The sequence below is a fragment of the Rhea pennata genome, chromosome 2 (assembly GCF_028389875.1).
Source record: "Rhea pennata isolate bPtePen1 chromosome 2, bPtePen1.pri, whole genome shotgun sequence".
NCBI lineage: Eukaryota > Metazoa > Chordata > Aves > Rheiformes > Rheidae > Rhea > Rhea pennata.
In genome coordinates this window covers 53,191,107-53,211,451 of record NC_084664.1, presented here as the reverse complement: position 1 = coordinate 53,211,451, position 20,345 = coordinate 53,191,107, and the positions used below count along the sequence as shown (strand labels likewise).

General features: G+C 37.1%; 2 protein-coding genes and 1 long non-coding RNA gene across 5 annotated transcripts in view; 1 reads left to right on the top strand and 2 right to left on the bottom strand.

Annotated features, from left to right (window-relative positions):
- Positions 1-325, bottom strand: part of AVL9 (AVL9 cell migration associated) — a 46,856-nt gene extending 46,531 nt beyond the window's left edge. Inside the window, exon 1 of the mRNA XM_062569528.1 lies at positions 221-325. Within this exon, the coding sequence (XP_062425512.1) occupies positions 221-325 (105 nt within the window). The remainder of the gene's footprint in view (positions 1-220) is intronic.
- A 541-nt stretch (positions 326-866) lies between these two features.
- Positions 867-3,711, bottom strand: LOC134136158 (uncharacterized). The gene is made up of 3 exons (XR_009957442.1): positions 3,513-3,711; positions 2,514-2,581; positions 867-1,040 (listed from the first exon to the last, which is right to left on the bottom strand). It is a non-coding gene; the product is annotated as an uncharacterized LOC134136158 (long non-coding RNA).
- A 91-nt stretch (positions 3,712-3,802) lies between these two features.
- Positions 3,803-8,046, top strand: LSM5 (LSM5 homolog, U6 small nuclear RNA and mRNA degradation associated). 3 transcript variants are annotated; one of them, XM_062567899.1, is made up of 5 exons: positions 3,803-3,871; positions 4,940-5,035; positions 5,293-5,320; positions 5,953-6,025; positions 7,760-8,046. In XM_062567899.1, exons 1-5 carry the CDS (start codon positions 3,826-3,828, stop codon positions 7,790-7,792), a joined length of 276 nt encoding a protein of 91 aa, XP_062423883.1. In that variant the 5' UTR covers positions 3,803-3,825; the 3' UTR covers positions 7,793-8,046. The 3 variants fall into 3 exon arrangements, with proteins under 3 accessions (XP_062423883.1, XP_062423885.1, XP_062423884.1); XM_062567901.1 differs by lacking the exon at positions 3,803-3,871 and adding an exon at positions 4,143-4,373; XM_062567900.1 differs by lacking the exon at positions 3,803-3,871 and adding an exon at positions 4,149-4,429.
- The last annotated feature ends 12,299 nt before the right edge of the window (positions 8,047-20,345 follow it).

Sequence of the window (20,345 nt, the reverse complement as noted above, 5' to 3'; positions counted from 1 at the left end):
TAAACAAACACACGAATAAATAAATCTCTCTACATTAGTGTTTTTTGACCTTCCGGGAGATCGCGGGGGCCGCCCGGCTGAGGGGAATCCCGCCGCCGCCCCACGGCGCTCCCGAGCTCTGCCCACCCCGCGGCCTCGGGGCAGCCACCGACTCCCCCTCACACGACGCGCCGCGGGGAGAGGAGGAGGAGGAGGAGGAGAGGAGCGGGGCGCCCCTCACCTGGCAGCCCTTCTTGTGGTGGAAGCCCACCACCACGATGTGCAGCACCGGCCCCCGCTGCGGCCCGGCCGCCGCCGCCGCGGGGGCAGCGCCCGGCTTCTCCATGGCGATGGCCGCGGCCCCGCGCCCGGGGGCCCGCGCAGCCGCCGCGGCCGCTTCCTTCCGCAGCGCCGGCCCGGCCGCCGGAGGAGGAGGAGGGGGAGGAAGAGCAGGAGGAGGCGGCGGGCAGGGAGGGCGGAGAGCTGGCAGCAGCAGCGCCTCCCACCGCGGCCGCGCTTGTTTTGCCCGCTGCCCTCACGGGCACGCGCCCCGCCTGCTGCCTTAAGAAGGGGTTCTCCGAAAATAATAATAATAATAATTAAAAAAAAAAGTTAAAAGGGGGATCGTTTTTATCTCGGCTCCAGGTCTGGGTGCGGCGGCCCCCGCGGCTCGCTGCCCCCCAGTGCCGCGCAAAGGGCGCTCTGGCGAGTTCAGCCCCGGGAGGGGGCACGTACGAGACAAAATGGTAACTAACCTCTCTTTATTTTATTTTTTTGTTTTTTCCACTTCTCGAAGCCGCTGTGAAAATAGAGAAAAGAGTAACCCCCCAGACTGCCTAATTTACAGCAGCACAAAACTCTTACCTGATTTTAATGCACATAGGTGAGCTGGTTGGCAGAAGACTGGAAATAAAAGATTTAGTTCGAAAGCTTTTTTTTTTAATATATATCCTCGCATAGATCATCCATTTTCAGAGTGTTGCTGTTAAAACAACTTAGGGTTTCAAGATGTTTTCAGAGCTGGAGAGGTTATCTGTGGGATTGCTTAGCTTGAGGCAAGCCTATTAATGGATTAGAGTTAGAAAAAAAAAAAAAAAAAAACAAGTTAATGCTCCTTCCATTAAGATGTTGAACTTCTAAACATATATATTAGGATGTCCTGAGGAAGAGAGTTTAAAAACTTACCAGGAGCACAAGCAAATTTAGCATAAGTGTTAAAATCTTTATGCTGTGCTCACACCATGCTCCCACATTTACCTTTCTTATGAATCTGAATTATTTAAATTGACAGCATTTGTTAATCAGTATACTCTCACCAATTAGGATTTCTTGTAGATATCAGAAGAGATTCTTTTTTAAAAAAATATAAAAGAATAATGCTCAAAGAAAATCTCATCACTAACACAATACCCAGAAGCTCCAATTATACAGTAAGTCTATAATTACATATTATTCTTCAACTTCAACAGAACTTCTATTACATAAAATATAGATTTCAGGGAACAAAGGATAAACTGCAGGAAACAATCCTTCATTGGCAAGAGAATGACGCCCTATCAGGTCTTTTTCATAGCTTACTTTTATGATGTTTTCTTCAAGAAAGAAAAATGTGTGAAATTTGAGCCATTATCTCCTCCAGTAATAAGATACACCAAAAAAAAAAAAGAGATGCCTCAGAGTATTTTTATCTCATGTTCAGTTAATTGAAGAAAGGGCAATGTGGCTCTCACTGCTATGGATTTTGCATTATAGGGACATCACAATGAGACTGCTGGATAATTGTGGATTATTGCTTCTCTGAATAGGCTATTAGATTTTTTTTTCATTGTTTGAAATTTTTTTCCCACTAAGGCAACAAAAATTTTAAACACTGGATTAAATGATATCAGCCTGTTCTAGAAAATCGATCTGACTGACATCTTCAATGTCTTTTTCACAGAGAACACTATGTGTTCGTCTTTATGAAGTGGAAAGGGAGATAGAGCAGCTATGAAACAAAAGCTCCTGGAAGTGTCTCAGTTGAAACTTTCCTAATGGAATGTACTTTCTCAGCACATATCTAATAAATATCAGTAACAAACTCAAACTCAGGTGGCCATATAGACAGTTCTTTTCTCTCAGCAGTAGTATTTACTTAGCTACCACCAGCTCTTATATCATTAGCATAGTAATTAGAATTTGTCACTCATTCTGAATTTAGTAGTGATAAAGTTATCGATGCTGATTATCTATAATGAGACTTCTTGAGACGGATAACCTTTACAAGAGAAGTATGTTTTATATACCTAGAAATAGCCTTAGTGGTGAGCAGTGCCTGTAGTAGCTGGTAGTTTCACTAAATTTGTGAGGCATAGCTCACTTTCCTAAAGGAAGAGATTGTGAATTTTTAGAAAAGAGCATGTGACTAAAAATAACCAGATTTCTGTTAATCAGCATAAATGAAATCCTAGCATGGAATTGAGGTCTGTAACTAATTTCTTGCTGATTGTAATTTCAGTTCCTGTTTGGAGTCTATTTTTTTCTGAGGCTCTTACCCTAAACAGTCTGAATTAATGACCATGACACTCCTTGGGATTATGATCTTCCCACTTGGAAACTTCTGCTGTAAACAAAATAAGAAAGAAGACAGAGAAAGTAATGATGGGTAGAGATTTCATGAATGTCTCACAAAACTGAAGTACATCTTTACAAAAGACAAATCTTAGACATGAATATTAAAATATATAAAGTATCCATTAGTTAAATAAAAATCCTGAAGAACAAAGTGATTATTTTAACCAAAATATGGAAAAAGAAGCCAAGAGATAAGAAACTTCTGAAATGTCTAAAATACACTGAAATCTGTCTTCATTATTGTGAATTCAAGTGCACAAGAATTTCATTAATGGTATGTTTAAGATAAGTATGTATTTAAGATGACCTTAATAAATTGTGGTCATTTGATTCAGAGCACTGCACATAGCTCAGATTCAACGAGACATACCTACTTACTAAAACTTTGTCTAATTTCAACACAGTTCTAGTTTTGCTGCTTATGCAATGTTGCCTGGCTTTTGTTTTTTCTTTTGTGTACACTCAGTGACTATTTACATCTCCCACAAGAGGAAAAATATTTTGTTAAAATTTTTTTGGGGCAATAGTATTTAGTCAAAGGAGGATCAGTGCTACAGGGTAGGTAACCTTCAGAAAAACATGATTTTACAAAAATATTTACAATTTCTGTAAAATGTTTAATTTTCCAAAAAAGAAAAGAGGCTAAAGCTTGACACAATCTCCAATTCGAGCCAGTGCTACCATTAAGCACAGTAAACTTCAAGCAATTCAAAAAGTCAGGAGGACTTTTAAATCACTTAGAAATAAAGCAGCTTCGGCAGAGAGCCATGCTCACCCTTAAATACAGCAGGGCTCGCTCTCTGCTGTAACATTACAGCTTAGGTTACTAAGCGGGTGCAGATGGCACAGTGGCTTTTCCACTCGGAAGCAGAATTTAAATCCCTTTAATTTCTCATGTAAGTCACAGCACGGAGCCCTACCGCAGCCGAGGGGATAGGAGCACGGCATTCGTGTCGACAGCGACCGAGCCCCAGCCTGCTGATTAGAGAGGAAGATGTACCAGGTCTGCCTTAAGAGGAGAAACATTCAGAGCTCCTCCTGCGTGGCTAAGGGCCGGCCGGGGCGGCCAGGTCTCCTTCGCCGCCCGCCCAGGGCCCCGGGCGGCCGGGAGGAACGACCGCTCGGACATCGGCTAGGCAGGGCTGCCGCTCCCACGCAAGAGAGGGCCTCGCCTTCAGGGGGATCGCTCACTTCCGCGGGGGGCGGGAGCGATTGGTCAGGCCTGAATCCACTATGGCGGCCAACGCGACTACCAACCCGTCTCAGCTCTTGCCGCTCGGTAACCGGCGCCGCTGCGGTGCCTCCGCTCTCTCCCGGCTGTTGCTGCGGTGGCGGTGCGGGAGGGGAGGGAGGCGCTCCCCCTCAAGCAAGGGGCAGAGGGAGGTTTCTGGGCTCCCCCTAAGCAAAGAGCGGGAAAGAAGGGCAGTTTTTAGATTTCCCTGGCGCCGCGCGTGGCGGGCGGTTTAAATGGGGGCCGGAGCGGTTGGAAGGCGAGGGGTGGGGCGTGACGCGGCGCGGCGGTCGCGGACGTCACGGGCCGCGCGTGGCGGGTGCGCGAGGACGGCGGTTGGGGCCCGGCGGGGCGGGGGCTTCTCTGTGGCCGTGTGAGGGCCTGGAGCGAAGCGGGGTTCGCGCCCTCGGCGTGCGAGCGATACGTGAACAAATCAAACAAACAAACAAAAAAAGCTGCGCCTCTCGCGCCTTGAAGCTAGGTGGCTGCATGGTTCTTGCTCAGAGGTCAGGTTTTCCTGGCGGGAGAAAAACAAGCCTCCATAACGGAGGTAACGTGTAGTATAAGCTTTCCGTTGCTCTTGGAGGAGGTGGTCAGGGAAGAAAGGTGAGGAGCACAGGCATAACTTGTCAATAAAACCTCTTTTTGCGTCTTTTGTTAAATTGTGGGAACCTGGTACGTTATAACACTCCTCGGGTTGCTCAGGATTGATGTCTGGATCCATAAACTATTCAGTTCCCGGCAAATGTTAATGGAGAGAAGTTTTAAATTTCTGTCTCGAAGAGGGGAATAACAATGGGTCTTTAAGAATGGACAACATTCAAATAAATTACTCGTTAATTTGGATGCAACACGAAGACATGCTGAAGATTATCTAACTTAGATGCTGAGCAATTGCATACTAGCAGCAATAGTAATATGTCTTCAACAAAATAAGTATGTCTATATAATACTGTTACCTTAAAGACTTCTTAATGTAATGTTAGTAGTAAGCTGTGTAAGGAAAATTTTTCTCTGTCTTACTAGTGTCATTGACAATTTGTTTTTTGCTCTCATAATATTAGACTTTTTGTTTAGAAGTGTTCTTAATCCCCCCCCCTTTTTTTTAATTTACAGAGCTTGTGGACAAATGTATAGGCTCACGCATTCATATTGTGATGAAGAGCGACAAAGAAATTGTTGGAACGCTTTTAGGATTTGATGACTTTGTCAGTATCCTTTGATGGAAATGCTTAAGCCTAAAGTTTATGTTTAGGGTTAATTCATTTTGTTTCTTTAGAGTTCAGAGTTCACTGAGTAGAAACTTCTTGTATTAATATATTACTCATGATTTCTATCAGATTTCTGTCATTTTTTAATTTGTATTTATTTTAAAATCATTTTTATTTATAAAATAAAATCAACTTCCATGTAAAATGAAAATAATTTAAACACTCGTTGCCTTATTTTCCTTGAAATGAGACTCTCAGATATGGTGTTAGAAGATGTTACAGAATTGTAAGTATTATTTCTGTCTCTTGTGGTTTTTTAAATTTTGATTTTCTAAGTTACAAAAACATGGTTCTGAAGCAAAGTGTTCTGATACTTTCAGAATGCTTGCTGACTGAATAGTTTAAACCTTAGATTTAAACTAGAGGATGATCTGTTGAGGACAGCCATGTCATAGAGCATCTGTTTCATGATTTATCTCAGTAAATATTTTTAATGAAGCTCCTAATTTATGGCCTTAATTTTGCATTCTTCATAACATATATGGCAAAAATTTGGAATCTTGTCACACTTAAGAATAAGCACTTAATGCTTTGTCTTGTGATCTTACTGTTTGAAAACTAGTAGCATTGAATGTTAGTAGCAGTCAAGATTTTGGTAAGATTTAGAGAGTAAATCCACATCTTTATGTGTCAAGAAGAAAAGTACAATCGATCACTTTAGTTTGCAGGTAGCTTTCTTTACCCAGATGGCCAGTGTATCAAAACTGTGTTGTGAGATAGCTTTTTTTTTTGTTACTTCTGATAAATTCCATTGTAATATATAGCTTTGTGTCAGTATTATAATCAAAGCTACAATCATTTTCCATAGTTACATACTCTCATTTACCTATATCTTTTTTTTTTCTCATGCTGTTTCAGTGAAATTACACCTGAGGGCAGAAGAATCACAAAACTAGACCAGATTTTGCTAAATGGAAATAACATAACGATGGTAAGTCATTATTGCAAAGAGATTGGGTGCATTTATTTTCTGTACTTGTTGAATTCAATTACTGCTTGATTTGCTACTTCAAGCTGAGTGTTCCATTACATCAGCTACTTCAGGTAGCTTCAGGGACATATATGTAAATGACTGAAGGCTAGAGAAGTGATCTTATTGCCATACTTGTCATATGTTACAGTTTAAAATTTGTGAAAATAGGATGACCATAATTTCATTTTGATGAATCCTTTTCATGTCTTCAGATGTGTTAGGGAGTCCTTTCTGACTTTGGAACCTTCTTTGTAGCTTTGTTATAGTGACTTTTAGCTCATGAGTGCTTGGCCGTATAACTGCGTAGGGCAAGGTGTATATAAATCGCATCCATTACCTTATGTGTGGATGTGTTTGCAGCAGTTTGGATACTTACACTCTCGTCATATCATTCAACTACTAAAATAGCATGCGATGCCCAGGGAGCAGTGCCTTTATGTGCTCTGGGGAAAGGTGTGGAGGTCTGTTGGGCTACACTAAATTAGAAGTACTATGATTTTAATTTCCTGCATGTTGGTATTTGAAGACCAAGACTGAACCAATAACTGAGTATTGTGATTATTCATCCCTAAGCTAAATTCTGCAACTTCCTAGACACTTTACCGCAAAAATAGACCTATTACAGTAGTTTTTTGCTTCTTTGCATAGATGGCTGCAAAGTGAGGGCATACTGTATCTGAATATAAGGGCATTCCTAGTCCTCTGAGAAGAGGAAGAAGACAGATTTGAGTCTAGGTTGACTCTCTGAAGGAGGAATAACTTCCGCACCGCTACCTTCTTACTCTGTGTCCCACCTCTTTGAGCAAGTGCCATCTTGCCTTGATATCCAAACTTTTTCCACTTTGGCTATTCTCCTGTATCCTTAATGGATAGTGCATACTCAGTCTTTTTGTATGGGGTAAAATTACAGTCATCCAGTAGATGTGGTAGTATCTTGCCCTTAAAGCAGAAGTTGCTGATTCTTAGAGTGCAAGTATTGGGCAATACATCTATCTATCTTCAAGGCAAATCTCCTGTCAAAAAATTATACTTTAGATTTTTTTTTAACCTCTGTTCCCAAATAAAAAAAAAAGATCTTTGCCTTTAGATGCTCTCAGCTAATTATTAAGGAAATATTGATAAAAGCAATGTTTTACTGAAATTTGATTTTCCTGGTATTTCCTTTGTATTGTTCTGTTCCTTTCTTCACAGGAAAATACTATGTTAACTTATTTCCTGCTATGTTTAGAAGGATTCAGGCTCTTTATAAGCCTTTGCACTCTGCTTTGCAATAAAAATTGGAAAGGGGAAATGAGTTTCCTAGCATAATAACAGTCTGGGGAAGAGCCACTAATTGGAGAAAAGCTTCTTAACAGGAAGCATACTCTCTGTCCTTTAAAAATGAACTATAGTCTTTGTAGGTGGAATTATCTTCTTGAACTGAATAACGGATGACATAGTGTTATCTAAGAACTCTTTTCTATTTGGTATTAAACTTTTTTAAGTTCTGGAGTTTGTTTTTTGACATCTATGCTTCTCTAGCAGTTACTGACTTCCTCTTTTAGGAGGGTAGGATAATATCAAAAACAAAAACCATTTTTTGTTTTCCTGTGAATTCTCCATCTGCTAAAATGTTAAGCAAGAAGCATCAGATGTGGGTTTGTATAACTCACATCCATGGCACTAACACAAAACTGTCTTACTCTTTTATAGCTGGTTCCTGGCGGAGAAGGACCTGAAGTATAAATTGATCCATATGTCATCTATGAAGAGAAGTTATATATGTATTCTAAATAGGGCTTCTGGGGTATGGGTGTGGGTGTATGGTGGGAGGTTGTGTTTTGTTTTTTATACATATTTGAAGTTGTTATTTGATAAGGGACAAAGGATTTCCTCTTTCCAAAAGATGCGTTGCTAATGCTGACTTTGTAAGTTGAAATCATGACCTTCTTGTAAAGGTGCACTACTGTGTTCTGAATAAAAGGCTTTCTTTCTGTTAATTATTGTGCTTGATTATGTAAGTGTACAAGTTTGAGATGATTTTGCAGTTTTCATGGACTGGAAAAAATAACTTATGTTCCAGTTGCTGTCAATCGGTCTTTAGTTTTCTATATTTTTTGCATTTGTTTGACGTAAGTCTGTGTAAAAGTTCAGGAGCCAAGATGTACTTCTTTGGAGTATAAGCAGTACTCGAAGCTGAATTGCCTGAAACCAAGGTGAACGCTATTAAGTGTAGTAGAATTCTGAGAAGTTTGCAAAGTGGGATGTATCTTTTTGAAGTTCAGGATCTTCTGGTTCTGCTGTCACAGAATATTTGGGGTTGGAAGGCACCTCTAGAGATCATTCAGGTTCAGCTCTCTTGAGCTTTTGCTTGTTAGATACACTTTCTTACAGTAAAGACACTTCAGTCATCATCGTTAATCAAGAAAAGAGCAGGCCTAATTCATTTTTGAGGGGAAAAAAAGGCTAGTCTTCCAATTTTTCACTCATGTTCCTGGAGACTACATTTTCACCACTAAGTGGTGCTGTGTGTACTTACTTAAACTAGAAGCTGCCCAGACTTGCTTGCGTGGTTTGGAGTGGTCATATGTTCTTTTGGATGCTTCTGTGATCCATAAAAACCATGACAAATATTGGAGGAAACCTCTACTTTGGGAGAGGTTTAATTAAAGCAAGGAACTAGTGTATTTATTTTATGATGGGCAAGAAACTAAAATGATTATAAAATACATCTACTGCAGCTTATGCTTCCGTGATGCCCTACTCTACTGATTTCTATGTTTAAATCTCTTTGGAGAAGAATCACAACTGCCTGCTGTTACGACAGAGACAAGCAGGTAGAGTATGGACTCTTAGGGATAGTAACTGCCTTGCCTTCTTCCTATTACTAGAAAAGGAAAGAAGAGTTGAAGAAAGGGGTTCAGGAGCAGGAAACTGCAAGGAAGTTTTATTAGATCTTTTTGCCCTGCTTTATCTCTGTGAGAAAAATCTTCTGCTAGCTGGGTCTTAGCTTGAAGTATATTGAGGGGGACTTCTGTTTTTGGCCTTTTAAAGGGGAAAGACACCCCCTCTCTTCCCTCCCACAGGAACATGCTACATTAAGATCCGTTTACTCTGAATGTATGAACTGCTTTTGTACTGCTCAGGTTAGACAGTGACAGTCTATACTCTTGGCTCTTTGAATGTTTTTTTTTCTGTTTTGTTTTGGTTTTTTTTTGTCCTTACTTCCTTCTCCAGCCTTTTTAACTTTATTTTTTATGTATCATCAGAAAGTCAGGGTTGTTTTAACTTTCATTTGCTTAGAATCATTTCATCTGTTGGCTTTAGCCTCTAAATACTTTATCAGTTGAATTCTTGTCTCAGAATGCTTGGAAGATAGTGTAATGCTATTTTTATTCTGTCTGTCTGTCTATCTCTTTTTTCCTAGCCTTTGTAGTTACAATGAGAGATACACTTGTGTGAAAGCATCTTGTAGCTAGGCTTTCTTGTGAAGGATATTGTAGTGATATTTTTTTCTTAATGACTGAATAACACTTATTTTGAACATTTTTTTTAATTTTAGAAATACGCCATGATAAATTAATAAAGAGAATATGACACTTACTCAGATCTTCAGACTAACTTTCAGAGCATGTTCTGATCCATGTGAAGTGTTTTAGACTTCACAGAGTGGTTTAAGTTTCAGACTACCAGTGTGTGATGTGCAAGAATCTCATCTGACTTTTTTTTTTTCCCCCCTCTGGAATAAGATTCTGTAAATGTTCTGCAGTATGCATTTACTTTATGCTTCACTCTATTTTGAAAACATTCTTAAACTGAAGAGAGATTTCATGCTTGAGAGAAAAAAAGAGCAAATTTTGATTCAAAGCAACTTTTCATAGGCAAAGCAAACTTCTATTTGTTTTTATTTTGACAGCACAAATGTTTTATTCTCTCAAGATTTTGTTATCTGTAGAATAAAAATCTGATATTACCTTTCTTCCTTCTTGTCTATGGTTGTGTTTTTTTTTTCACCCTCTTCAAAGAAAGGGCTAAGACTATTTGCTCTTAGGAGGATATCCTGATTCAGGACTTTGAGGTCTGCAGACATCACTCTAAGGATGTTTTTTGTGAATCCAAACGCTCTTAAACATCTATAAAATGAAAGGAAAGGTTTTTAACTTTGAGCTTGAAATTCCAAGTATTTCAATTCAATCTGATTTGCTTTGATTTGCAGTTCTCATTCAATGTTCATAGTGCTTGTTGCTTTGAAAGTAGGAGTAATAAGCTTTTCTATTATTATTTTTTTTTAATGGAAGTCTAGTATTTAATCATGTTGCTACTGTACTGTCCTTTAGAAGCTTTTGACACTGTGCTGTAGTGGTACCCTAAAGTAGCAGTCTGGAAAAGTTAGTCAGTCATCCAAAATAGTACCTGAGCCTTAGGTTTTAAAAATACACACAGCTTGAGAAGTTAAAAGCATGATGTTCATCAGGTTAAAATAACTTCCTTGTGCTCATGACACGCACAGTGATTTTTTTTTCCCCCTCCTTCTCTCCTCCCCCTTCCCCCAACACTTCCCCCCAGCCTTTTCCTCTTAATGATAGCACTGGATGGATGCAATTATCTTCAACTTTTCTACATGGCTAACAGTATTATCTGGTAGTATGGATATAGTTCCTTTCCATGATTTATTTTGAATTGCTCACAGGAATCTGAATATTGCTGTTGGAAGTGTTTACTATGTCTAACTATTCATACCAAAAAAAAAAAAAAAAAAAGAAAAAAAAAAGAAAAATCCAAACCCTGTTTCACTGCTTGGCCTATGACTATATAGGCTTTCCTTGTTTAATTTCTACCATTTTTTTCAGCATTTGTATTTTTTTATTATGTGAAATGAAACAAGATTCCTTGATTACTAGTGGCTTTTTACATATGTTTTTCATCCTTAGGGAACTGCATAGCAATTCTATCATAAAGTTTCTGTGGAACTGATGAACACTTTGCATGCCTGTGTTCAAATATGTGTTCAATGTTAAGAAAAGGTCATATAGTTCATGACCATAGATTTATGGATACATGATGTATGTGAGTCTTACTGTTTTTAATAATGCTTACTTTTTAGTTCCTCCACAGAAACTAGCAAGTCAGTCTATTTTTATTACTTGCAGCTTTTCTGTATCAAAAAGCTTTAAAAAGTAGAAAAACTATCAAGTGCATAATTAAGATGGTGATTTTTAAAATAAGCTGCTTGATCTAAGGAGAAGCATTTGTTACTGTGAATGAGAATCTGTAGTACAACATTGCTAACGTTCGCTAAAAGCATTTCTAAGAGTGAAGCATTTGCTTTATAAATGATACTTGAGGACCATTTCTGATGCTGTTAACCACTGCAATTTTTTCGGTTAATTTACGCATATTTAATTTCTATTCACATGTGAGAACTGATGAGAAGAGAAACCCAGATTTGAAGGAAGATTTTTGTTTACTTAAGCTAATCGAAGTTGGAACCTTCTACTTTAAGAATAATTACTTGCCTTTAACCAATGCTCCAAATATTTTAAAATTAAAGTTGTAGGCTCCTGCATCAGCTGTAAGTTTTCAATATAGTCAGTAGGCCATCCTAGATCTTTTCAGAGTCTAACTGGAATGTGTACGTTGTAAGACTTCTCTGAGATGAGCTAACAGGTTGTTTCTCAAACACACACATTGTGTAAGTTTTGTTTCATGCATGGCAGTGTATCTTCTCACTACTAGCAACTATACAATTGGTTAAAAGACAAAGTTGTTGAATTAGATGCGCAGCTATCAAAACAGCTGTCAATGTTTCAACACTATGCAGGTCGTTTCTGTAAGGGTAGTGTGCATCTTAAAGAATGCAGCTAATCCTCTCTTAAGATCATTTAAACTTTTGATTTCCACTGCATCCTTAACAATGTTTCACATGCTCTGGATGAAAAAGTATTCTTTTTAAAAAAAGAATGGGGGGGAGGGAGGGAATGGAAAGAAAGTCTGTCTGCTAATGTTCTAGGCTGCTTGCTTTTTCCCCTCACAGGCTGACCCCCCCCCAGAATTCTTTTTTATCATTTTTATTTTTTTAAGAGCTCAGTCTTATCCTACTGTGTGCATTTTTGGTCATCTCTTGAAGCGTCAATAACCTTTTTTCTTTTTTTTGGAGATTTGATAGTCTTTATAAACACAATTCAAGTTCTAAATTACTTGTAAGTGCTGATGTGTTGCTCCTTTTAAATTAAAATCAAAACTAATGTTAAGTAAGAAATATATTGAAAGTAACTATTAATGTCCTAGTCTTAATCAGTGCCAAGGGATCCTTGATGAAAATGGAGACTTTGTATAAAAAAAAAGGGACCATTTTCAGGTCTGAGCACTGAACTATTTCTATCATATATTGGTGCATTTGATATTGTTGACTTTAGTAGAACACACAGGCTTAAACTAGCCGAGGATCTGGTGATAGTTTTTTATACAATACCTAATGCAGTGTTGTGGATTACTGCTTTTCTGAAATAAAGACTGCAATTGAGCATCTTCACAGGATGCTGAATCGTTAATCTGGAAGTACTTGTACTTGTACTGATAGTGATATTAAAGAGTTCTTGCTCATAGCTTCATTAATTCCTTGCAGTTCCTTAAGTGGATTAGGGACTTGGACAGTAAGACACTTTGTTTTGTTTTGTTACAGTACTACATACAATGATAGAAGTGTTATGTTACCAGCTGTAACAAATGCAGTTTGCTTTGCTGTTGGAAAAATCTGTTGTTTTAAATGGGTTTGCACAGGTACTGCTAATTGTATGGCTTGGATGAAATAGGATCTTGTAATATGTATAGTCTGAAGTATATAAGGGCATTATGTCATTGTGGTTTGCAGATGGAATAGGAGGATTAGTTAATTATCTGCAAAATTTTATATTTAAATATTAGCAAAGCAATATAACTGGAACACTCCCTTTCATTTTTACAAAAGGAAATTATATATAATAAAGTTAATTGTGTAGCACTACTTGTCTATCAGATTTCACTTTTATAATTAAGATATTTGTTTATTGAAGACAATGACCAGCCAAAGTACTGAAACACCTAAGTTTTGGGAACAGTATTAGAATTTATGTAAAATTTTCAAGTGCTAACTATCTGTTAAGTTTATGTGTGTTAAGTTTGAGAGACTACATGATGTCCTGTGAAGAGTTACATACAGCTGCTAATTGATATTTTCATTTGTAGACTTTGCTTTTTCTATGCTACAAATTCACATATTAATAATTTTTTGTAAGAAGTAAAAGATAACAGTAAAGCTGTGTTTGTCAGTTTAAATGCCTACCTGAAATCCACTAAATTCAACATTAAACTTTCTGAAGTATTACTACAAGCTATTTTGGCTAATAAATGTAAGTGGTCAGCTTTGTATTAAAAATATGTGCATGTGTGATAAATATGCAATAGCACACAAGAAGTTACTAGGCAACTGCACACTACAGATATGGTAGGAGGCACAAAGCACCTGGTTTGTTCTTTCAGTCAGTGGAAAAGTACAGATCCTCCCATGACCTCAATTACTGTGACTAACATATAGATAAGAATATTATTCTGCTCATTTCAGAGTGGGAGAAACACTGTGTGTGTTTCTGCAGTGTGCAAGAATCAACAAGACTTTAAAAATTTCTAAAATAGGGTTGGCTTAAAAAAAAAAAAAAAATAAAAAACTAATTTGCCTCAAGCCAGATTCCAGGATTCTCATTCTCAGTTACAAGTTTCTTTACAATTACACAACTGTGTACACTATATTGAGAATGAATATCTTGCATGTGACATATTTTAAAGTTTATTTTCAGTGTCCTAGATGCTTCTGCTGATTTTATGCCTTCATTTGCTAGTGGTACCTGGCAACAGACCTAATGCATATTAGTTTCAAGGTGCTGTTGAGAAGATAGTTTGCCTGTATTCTAACTGCTGTTGTGGATGTTGTTTCCACAGATTGCAAATTACATATGCAAAGTATCTTTTCCTATTAATGCTGCATTTTTTTAATCTGGAAGAATATTTCTTTTCTTCTCTTCCCCACAGATGTATGTTGATCTAGAATATCATGCTATTGCAGAGTTATTGGTCTGTCTGGTTATAGGTTATTTATTTTGTGTATTTATAAATGTGTATCTGCCTGCATATACACTGACTAATATGAAAATGTTTAATATGCAACTGTTTACAGAAGTAAGCTATTTTGTTGGTTATAGTGTTTGATCTCAGTTGTTTTACCATCTAATAAATGTCTGATGACAGAGAAGGGGAATACCAGAAAAGAGATGAGTTAGGTTTTATCCAAGATACTTTTTTTTTTTGTGAGATTTAAGATAACATAATTTTGGAATAATAACTTACATAGTGATCTGTGGACCTAAGGTTTTGCACGAAACTTAAGGTGTTGATCTTACAAGTAGTTTCAGGTGAATCAGTTTATCCACGTGTAATTGCTTTCCATTGTGCTTGACAAAGAAGTTAATTTATGTGTAAATGTGCATATACATACACACTTGTAAGTGGTACAGCTGGGGATATAAATGCTTATGTTTATGGCTGGTGACCATAGAAATATATGAAGGGGAACAGTAAGAGAAGAATCTTGAAAGATAATCTAGTGTCTATCTTAGCCCAAAGGTGAATGATCAGCTCTCTGTATCATTCCAGGCGAAAGCTTGTCTAAGTAATTATTCTTTCTTTTGCAAAGATTTTTCTAGTACCTACCCTAAGTTTTCCAGAATTTAATTTAAATTCCATTTTTCAGTTTCCTATATATGGTGTGTGTGCAGAAAAGTTTTTCTTTATAGCTACCTTTCAGATGTTTAAACATTGTTAATTCTCTTCAGTCTTCTCATCCCTACTAATGTAGCAGCTCTGTCTCCCCCCACCCCTTCTTCAAATCAGGCTTTTCTAGATTGCTGTCAACCCTTGTGAATTTCCTGTAGTCTCCCTCTACTTGGTCTGCACCTTTCTTGAAATGCAGTACACCATTTGTAGGGTTCAACAGCTCGACTCCACAAAGCACGGTGCAAAAATACCATGTGGAGGCACTAACTAAGGTGCCGTATGGGTGTGACAGGCTGTCGCTGGGCCCTTCAAATAGTAATAAATGGTACCTGCAGTTGGGTTACAGGAATGGGAAATGAGGCTGGTATGTGGGTGTTCAAGCTTGCAGTGCAGCTGTGTGGGCTTTGGATGCAAAAAGAAATCTGAGGCTCAGAGGGAACTCTGCTGTGTCTTAGTGAATGAAAGATGTTAAGTGACTCAGAGGCAGAAATGGAAGTCAGGTACCTGCTTCCAGATTGCCCATGAATATCATTTTGCACTTCCCTCCATTATGCAGGTTTTTTTATTTGCACTGTGTATTGTCTAGCGGCTTTTATTTCAAAATTAACATTATGCTGTGTGACAGATGATGTAATGATCTCGTAATAGGCATAATCCAAGTCATGTAAAATGTCAGCATTTAAAACAGCGCCATGATAAATCATCAATACAGCTGTCACTTAGCTGTAATATGGAAGGCATGGTAATTTAATAATAATTGATGCCATTTCTTCAGACTTCAGGCTGTGACATCTGATTTTGTTTTAGGTTGTGTTATGAAATTGCTGATGGCACTGTCCTAGCCTGCTGGATAAAGAGTAACAAATACTATGTGTATTATCTGTGTGTGTGTTATCAGTGTGATCAGCAGACAAGCAGCATTCCATTCAAATCAAAAGGGAAAAATGCTGTGCCAGTTTGCTTAGGTTCTCTATACCATATATCTTTTTTGCACTCTTCCTATTGTATTCTCCTCCTTATTTAGGATCAGTTAGTGACTGGAAGACCGTTAAACCTTTGAAAACTGCTTGTGACTGTAGAAAAGAGATTTGTTGGTTTCCTTGTGTAATAAGTGGATGTTAAAGAAGTTACATGCTGTTCATCCTTAAAGCAGAGCTGCATTAGGTAGGAGTGTATTATTGGAAAATAAAATAGAAGTGAGCTCCTATAGACAAAAATGTGTTTATGAATCCTATCATGTAGTGCTATGTGATATTAATCCAGACATAGCAAGTGCCTTACCACCTGAAAACAAATCTATTGCTAAAATGATGTTTCTTCCTGGTCTCTCAAAGCAACTGATGAACTTCACAAATGATAATGTGGAGCTAAATAATGAAGCAGTAAGGACTTTTCCCCATTTTGAATTGCAGATCCTTTATAATAGTTTTTAAATCTGTAGCAGCTTCTTCCACCTCGTTATTAGCACGTTAACAGAGCAGAGTCTGTACTTTTTCTTTCCATATGGCTTTACAAAAGGAAGTATTGGTTGTGGACATTGTTTGCTTGTTTGAAAAAAGAAAAAAAAAAGAAAAAGAAAAAGGTACATTGATCAAGTGCAGTTGCAGCAACTATTTAGTTTGCATAAACAATTCAGAATTTTTCTTCACTGATACTAGAAAAAAAACCATGAAAATATTTTTTTAGGCAACAGGCTATACCTGTTTTCAGAAAGCATTTTATAATAATAAGTGAAACGTTATTTTGCAGAAAAACTTTTCTTAGCACTTGGAAATGAGTTATAATGGCTATCTGCAAGCAAGCATAGCACTTAAGTAGAAAATATTTGTGATTCTTATTGTGGCCTCCCAAATGAAAAGTCAGACTACATGAAAACTCTAGTTATCTGTGTTACAGAAAATCGATCTGCTTTGCAAACTAGGATTGTTCTGGAAAGAAGCAAAATCAAAGGACAAGAAATATGGTGTAATGATTTTTGGTTACGATCTTACATGGTTTAAACATTGTATAACAGCCAGATCTTTTCAGGATATAATCTCCAGTTGGCTGCAGGAAGACTGAATGTACCTTATGAGTAGTTTCTTGTTTTCATGCATATTACCAGTGTTGTTGTAATACTACAAGAAGTTCTAGCAGTTGTAAACAACTCAGTAATTCTAACCTCAAACATATGTGTATCTCAAATCATTTCTATATCAAGGCTACTCTAACCATTAGATTTTTAGGTTAGGAACTCTTTCATTGTAATCTATTTCTCATTATATGGGACAGACAATTAAAGAACTTTTTGAAATGTGTGAAAGAGGGGAAATGAGGAAAAGAGAAGCAATGAGTTTTGGAATGAAGATGCAGTATATAAATTGTGTTCCAGTTCACAGAGGAAAGAGCTATTCTGGTTATGATACAAAAATATCTCTCTTCAGTTCTTCCAGTACATTGACAGTAACTATTTCTTACCTGGAAGCTTAAAAGATCCTGAAAACTTAATTTCATCCTCGTAATAAAGACTAGTTGGCCAGCATGACATTACTGTGTCCGAGGTCTATATTCATTTGAATATCTTCCCTAATGACTTACTGAACCAAAGGCTTTATTTTCCCATCTGTTCCTGCAGCCTCTATCAGTTTTGATAAGACGAAGTATATTGTTAGAAGTTTGAATTAACAAATGTGTTGAAGCTTATAAATAATCAATTAATGGTTAAAATCAGAGGAAACTACTGGGTTCAAGTGGAATGGGGTGAAACAGTACTTCTGGTGTTAGAAGTAGTCAGTACTAATTCAGAAGTTACATGATGCAAAGCAGTGAATTGATGCAAAGATGCTCTACTAATTCATTTTATTAATAAACTTTGAAGGGACAATTGTCCTAGCAGATTCTTTGATGCATCCATGTCCTATTTACTCTCCTAGCTAGAACAAAAACTGGCATAAATACTGTGTTGTATGTTCTGGCTTACTCAAAGGGAATTTACCTGTACCTGTTCCAGATTTCATCTTCTAGGTGATTCAGTAATGCATAGGTTTAATATTAATGAAACTACAGCTTCTACACTTCATTGGATCAAAGCCAGAATGTGCAACACCTTGCAGGTGCAAGCTGAAGTGTAACTAACTATTTTTTTACATACTGTCACTTTTTTTTTTTTTTAATCCCATATTCAGTTTCAAAGTTTTTGTAAATACCAAGCTGTGTGTATGCCATAACACAGTATGTTTAGTAAGTAGAAACGAATGTTTCCTAACAGCATAGGAAACAAATGATATCTGGCATGGAATTATAATTTGCATCAAAACCGTAGAGTAGGATTTTGCCTGGAATTATCTACAAGATAATGACACTGCCAAATAATCTGTTTTCTTCACAACTGAACATGAGAATTTTCAGTAAGACTTCAGTGAGTGAAACATGTGAGGAAGAACAATTATTGAACACAAAGAGATTAATATCACACTGAAGTCAAATTTTTACACAAAATTAGACCATTTATTCTGAAGTTTCAAGTTGGATAAAAAGAGACAAGATTTGTTGCATTAAGGCAAAAATTTTTTTTTTAAGGTACATACTCTAAGTGTACTACTACATTTAAATTGGCAGCTTATGGAAAAAGCAGATGCAGCTATAGAAAGTGCAATCCTTCATTATTTCTTCCTGAAGTCATTAGACACTGTTAAGCCTTATGGATACTTGAAATTTACATCAAATTTAAAGGTAATAGTTTTCTTCCAAAAGTTTAACTGTGCCTTGGGGAGATGTTGCTTCCCTTCAGGATTAAAATGGAATGACTGCTAGGGGAAATAACTGTATACAATATAAACATCTCTGTCTTCTGTGAGCTTTAGGAACCATTCTATCTTAAAGAAGAAACAAACAAATTTCACGAATTTTCTGTATTGACCAAATGTGAAAGATAAGTTTTCCAAGAATGACATTTCTCAGCTACCCATAACAGTACTTTCTATCCCATGTTAAACATTTAACTGAAATTATGCTGCTGTTCTGTCCTCTATATTTGAAATGAGATTAAAGTAAACAATTGTCTCACTCTAGAACCTTGAACTGTTTTAATTTAATCTGTATTTCTATCTAACAAACAAGAGATGACTCACTGCTTGATATGATGATGCTTCTTTACTCCATTCAGTCTTTTCTGATGTGCTGCAGTCTCCCAAAGGATGGGATGGTGTCATGAGCATTCAGGCACAGCATATCCAGTTTAATTCAAAAAATTGGCATGTATTTGTTAGGTTGCTGCTTATAGAAAGCATTTAACAGTGGCAATAGTCCCAAGTGACAAAAGAGGATGGTCTGTTGGTTTAATTAAACCTCTCTTGTGTTGCTGCTTTCCCCACCCCACGCCTCATCAAGCTTATAACAAAGATCAAGTAACAATAATCTTGAAAATGGAAATGTTGGTGAATTTTAAGGCAAAAAGAATAGTTTGACCTCCTTTATGTCATAATAGATTTTTGTGACATAATTGCTAAACCAACCTTAGTACTTTCATTCTTGTTATTTATCATGGCATTGTTAAGTAATGGTGTGGTAATGTTATGAACAAAATGGTATGGTAGCGTGAACCAGGAATACATTGTGGTTGTACAAGCATAGAGAGGTAACTGAATGTCCATGCAAATGTATTGGACACACATTATGGTTTGATTTATATGTATAGTTAATATTCACATACTTCCCACAACCTTTATGACTTAGCGAGTTATTAGAATTTTTCTAATTTGTTTGTACAGAATTCCAAATGGTACAGTAACATTGGATGCTGTAAATATTTGGAGAAAAGATTAATGATGAAATTCTGAACTTGCAGAAGAGAGTCACCATCTCTGAAATAATTCTTTTCTTTGAAGAAAAGAAACCTATCAATAGTATCAGTGCTGTCTAATCAGAATGCTATATTATGATATTTTCTTTTAACATCATTGCATAGGATTAAATGATAAACACTTCAGTTTTGGAAAAAGCCAGAAGCTCATGAAGGCAAAAGTACAAAAGGTTCATAATAAAATGCAAGCATCCATAAGATAGCAAAAAGAAAGTATCCAATGACAAAAATACCTTTGCAGTATCTTTATCCTTATTCCATCAGTCGTCCAAAATCTTCCAGGGATTCTTTTTTCTCTTTTCTATGAAACACAGGTCTGCTGGCTGTCTATTGTTTCTTGTGTGTGTCAAGTTACATAGGCAGCTCTCTTATTTGAGAATCATATAGCTAAATAAACAAAGGAAGAGCTCACAGCTAAAAGCTGCAGTATAGACTGTTTATTAGCAAAGACTTACTATTTAAACGTATTTACCCCCTAGTCTTTGATGATAGATGATACCTTGCAGCTATTTCTATTAGAGGAAATGACAGCTTATTCTTAACACTTCAGGTAACCACTGCTTTGAATTTAATACAACTGTGTAAAATACAATAACAGCACACATGGATGAAATGTTACAGGACAACAAACACGTAGGATACATAAATGATCGT

Coding starts and splice junctions, on each gene's coding strand:
- LSM5 (XM_062567901.1), top strand. CDS start 4,313: ATGGTTCTTGCTCAGAGGTCAGGTTTTCCTGGCGGGAGAAAAACAAGC. Junction 5,036..5,292: donor AGGATTTGATGACTTTGTCA/GTATCCTTTGAT, acceptor TGAGACTCTCAG/ATATGGTGTTAGAAGATGTT. Junction 6,026..7,759: donor ATGGAAATAACATAACGATG/GTAAGTCATTAT, acceptor ACTCTTTTATAG/CTGGTTCCTGGCGGAGAAGG.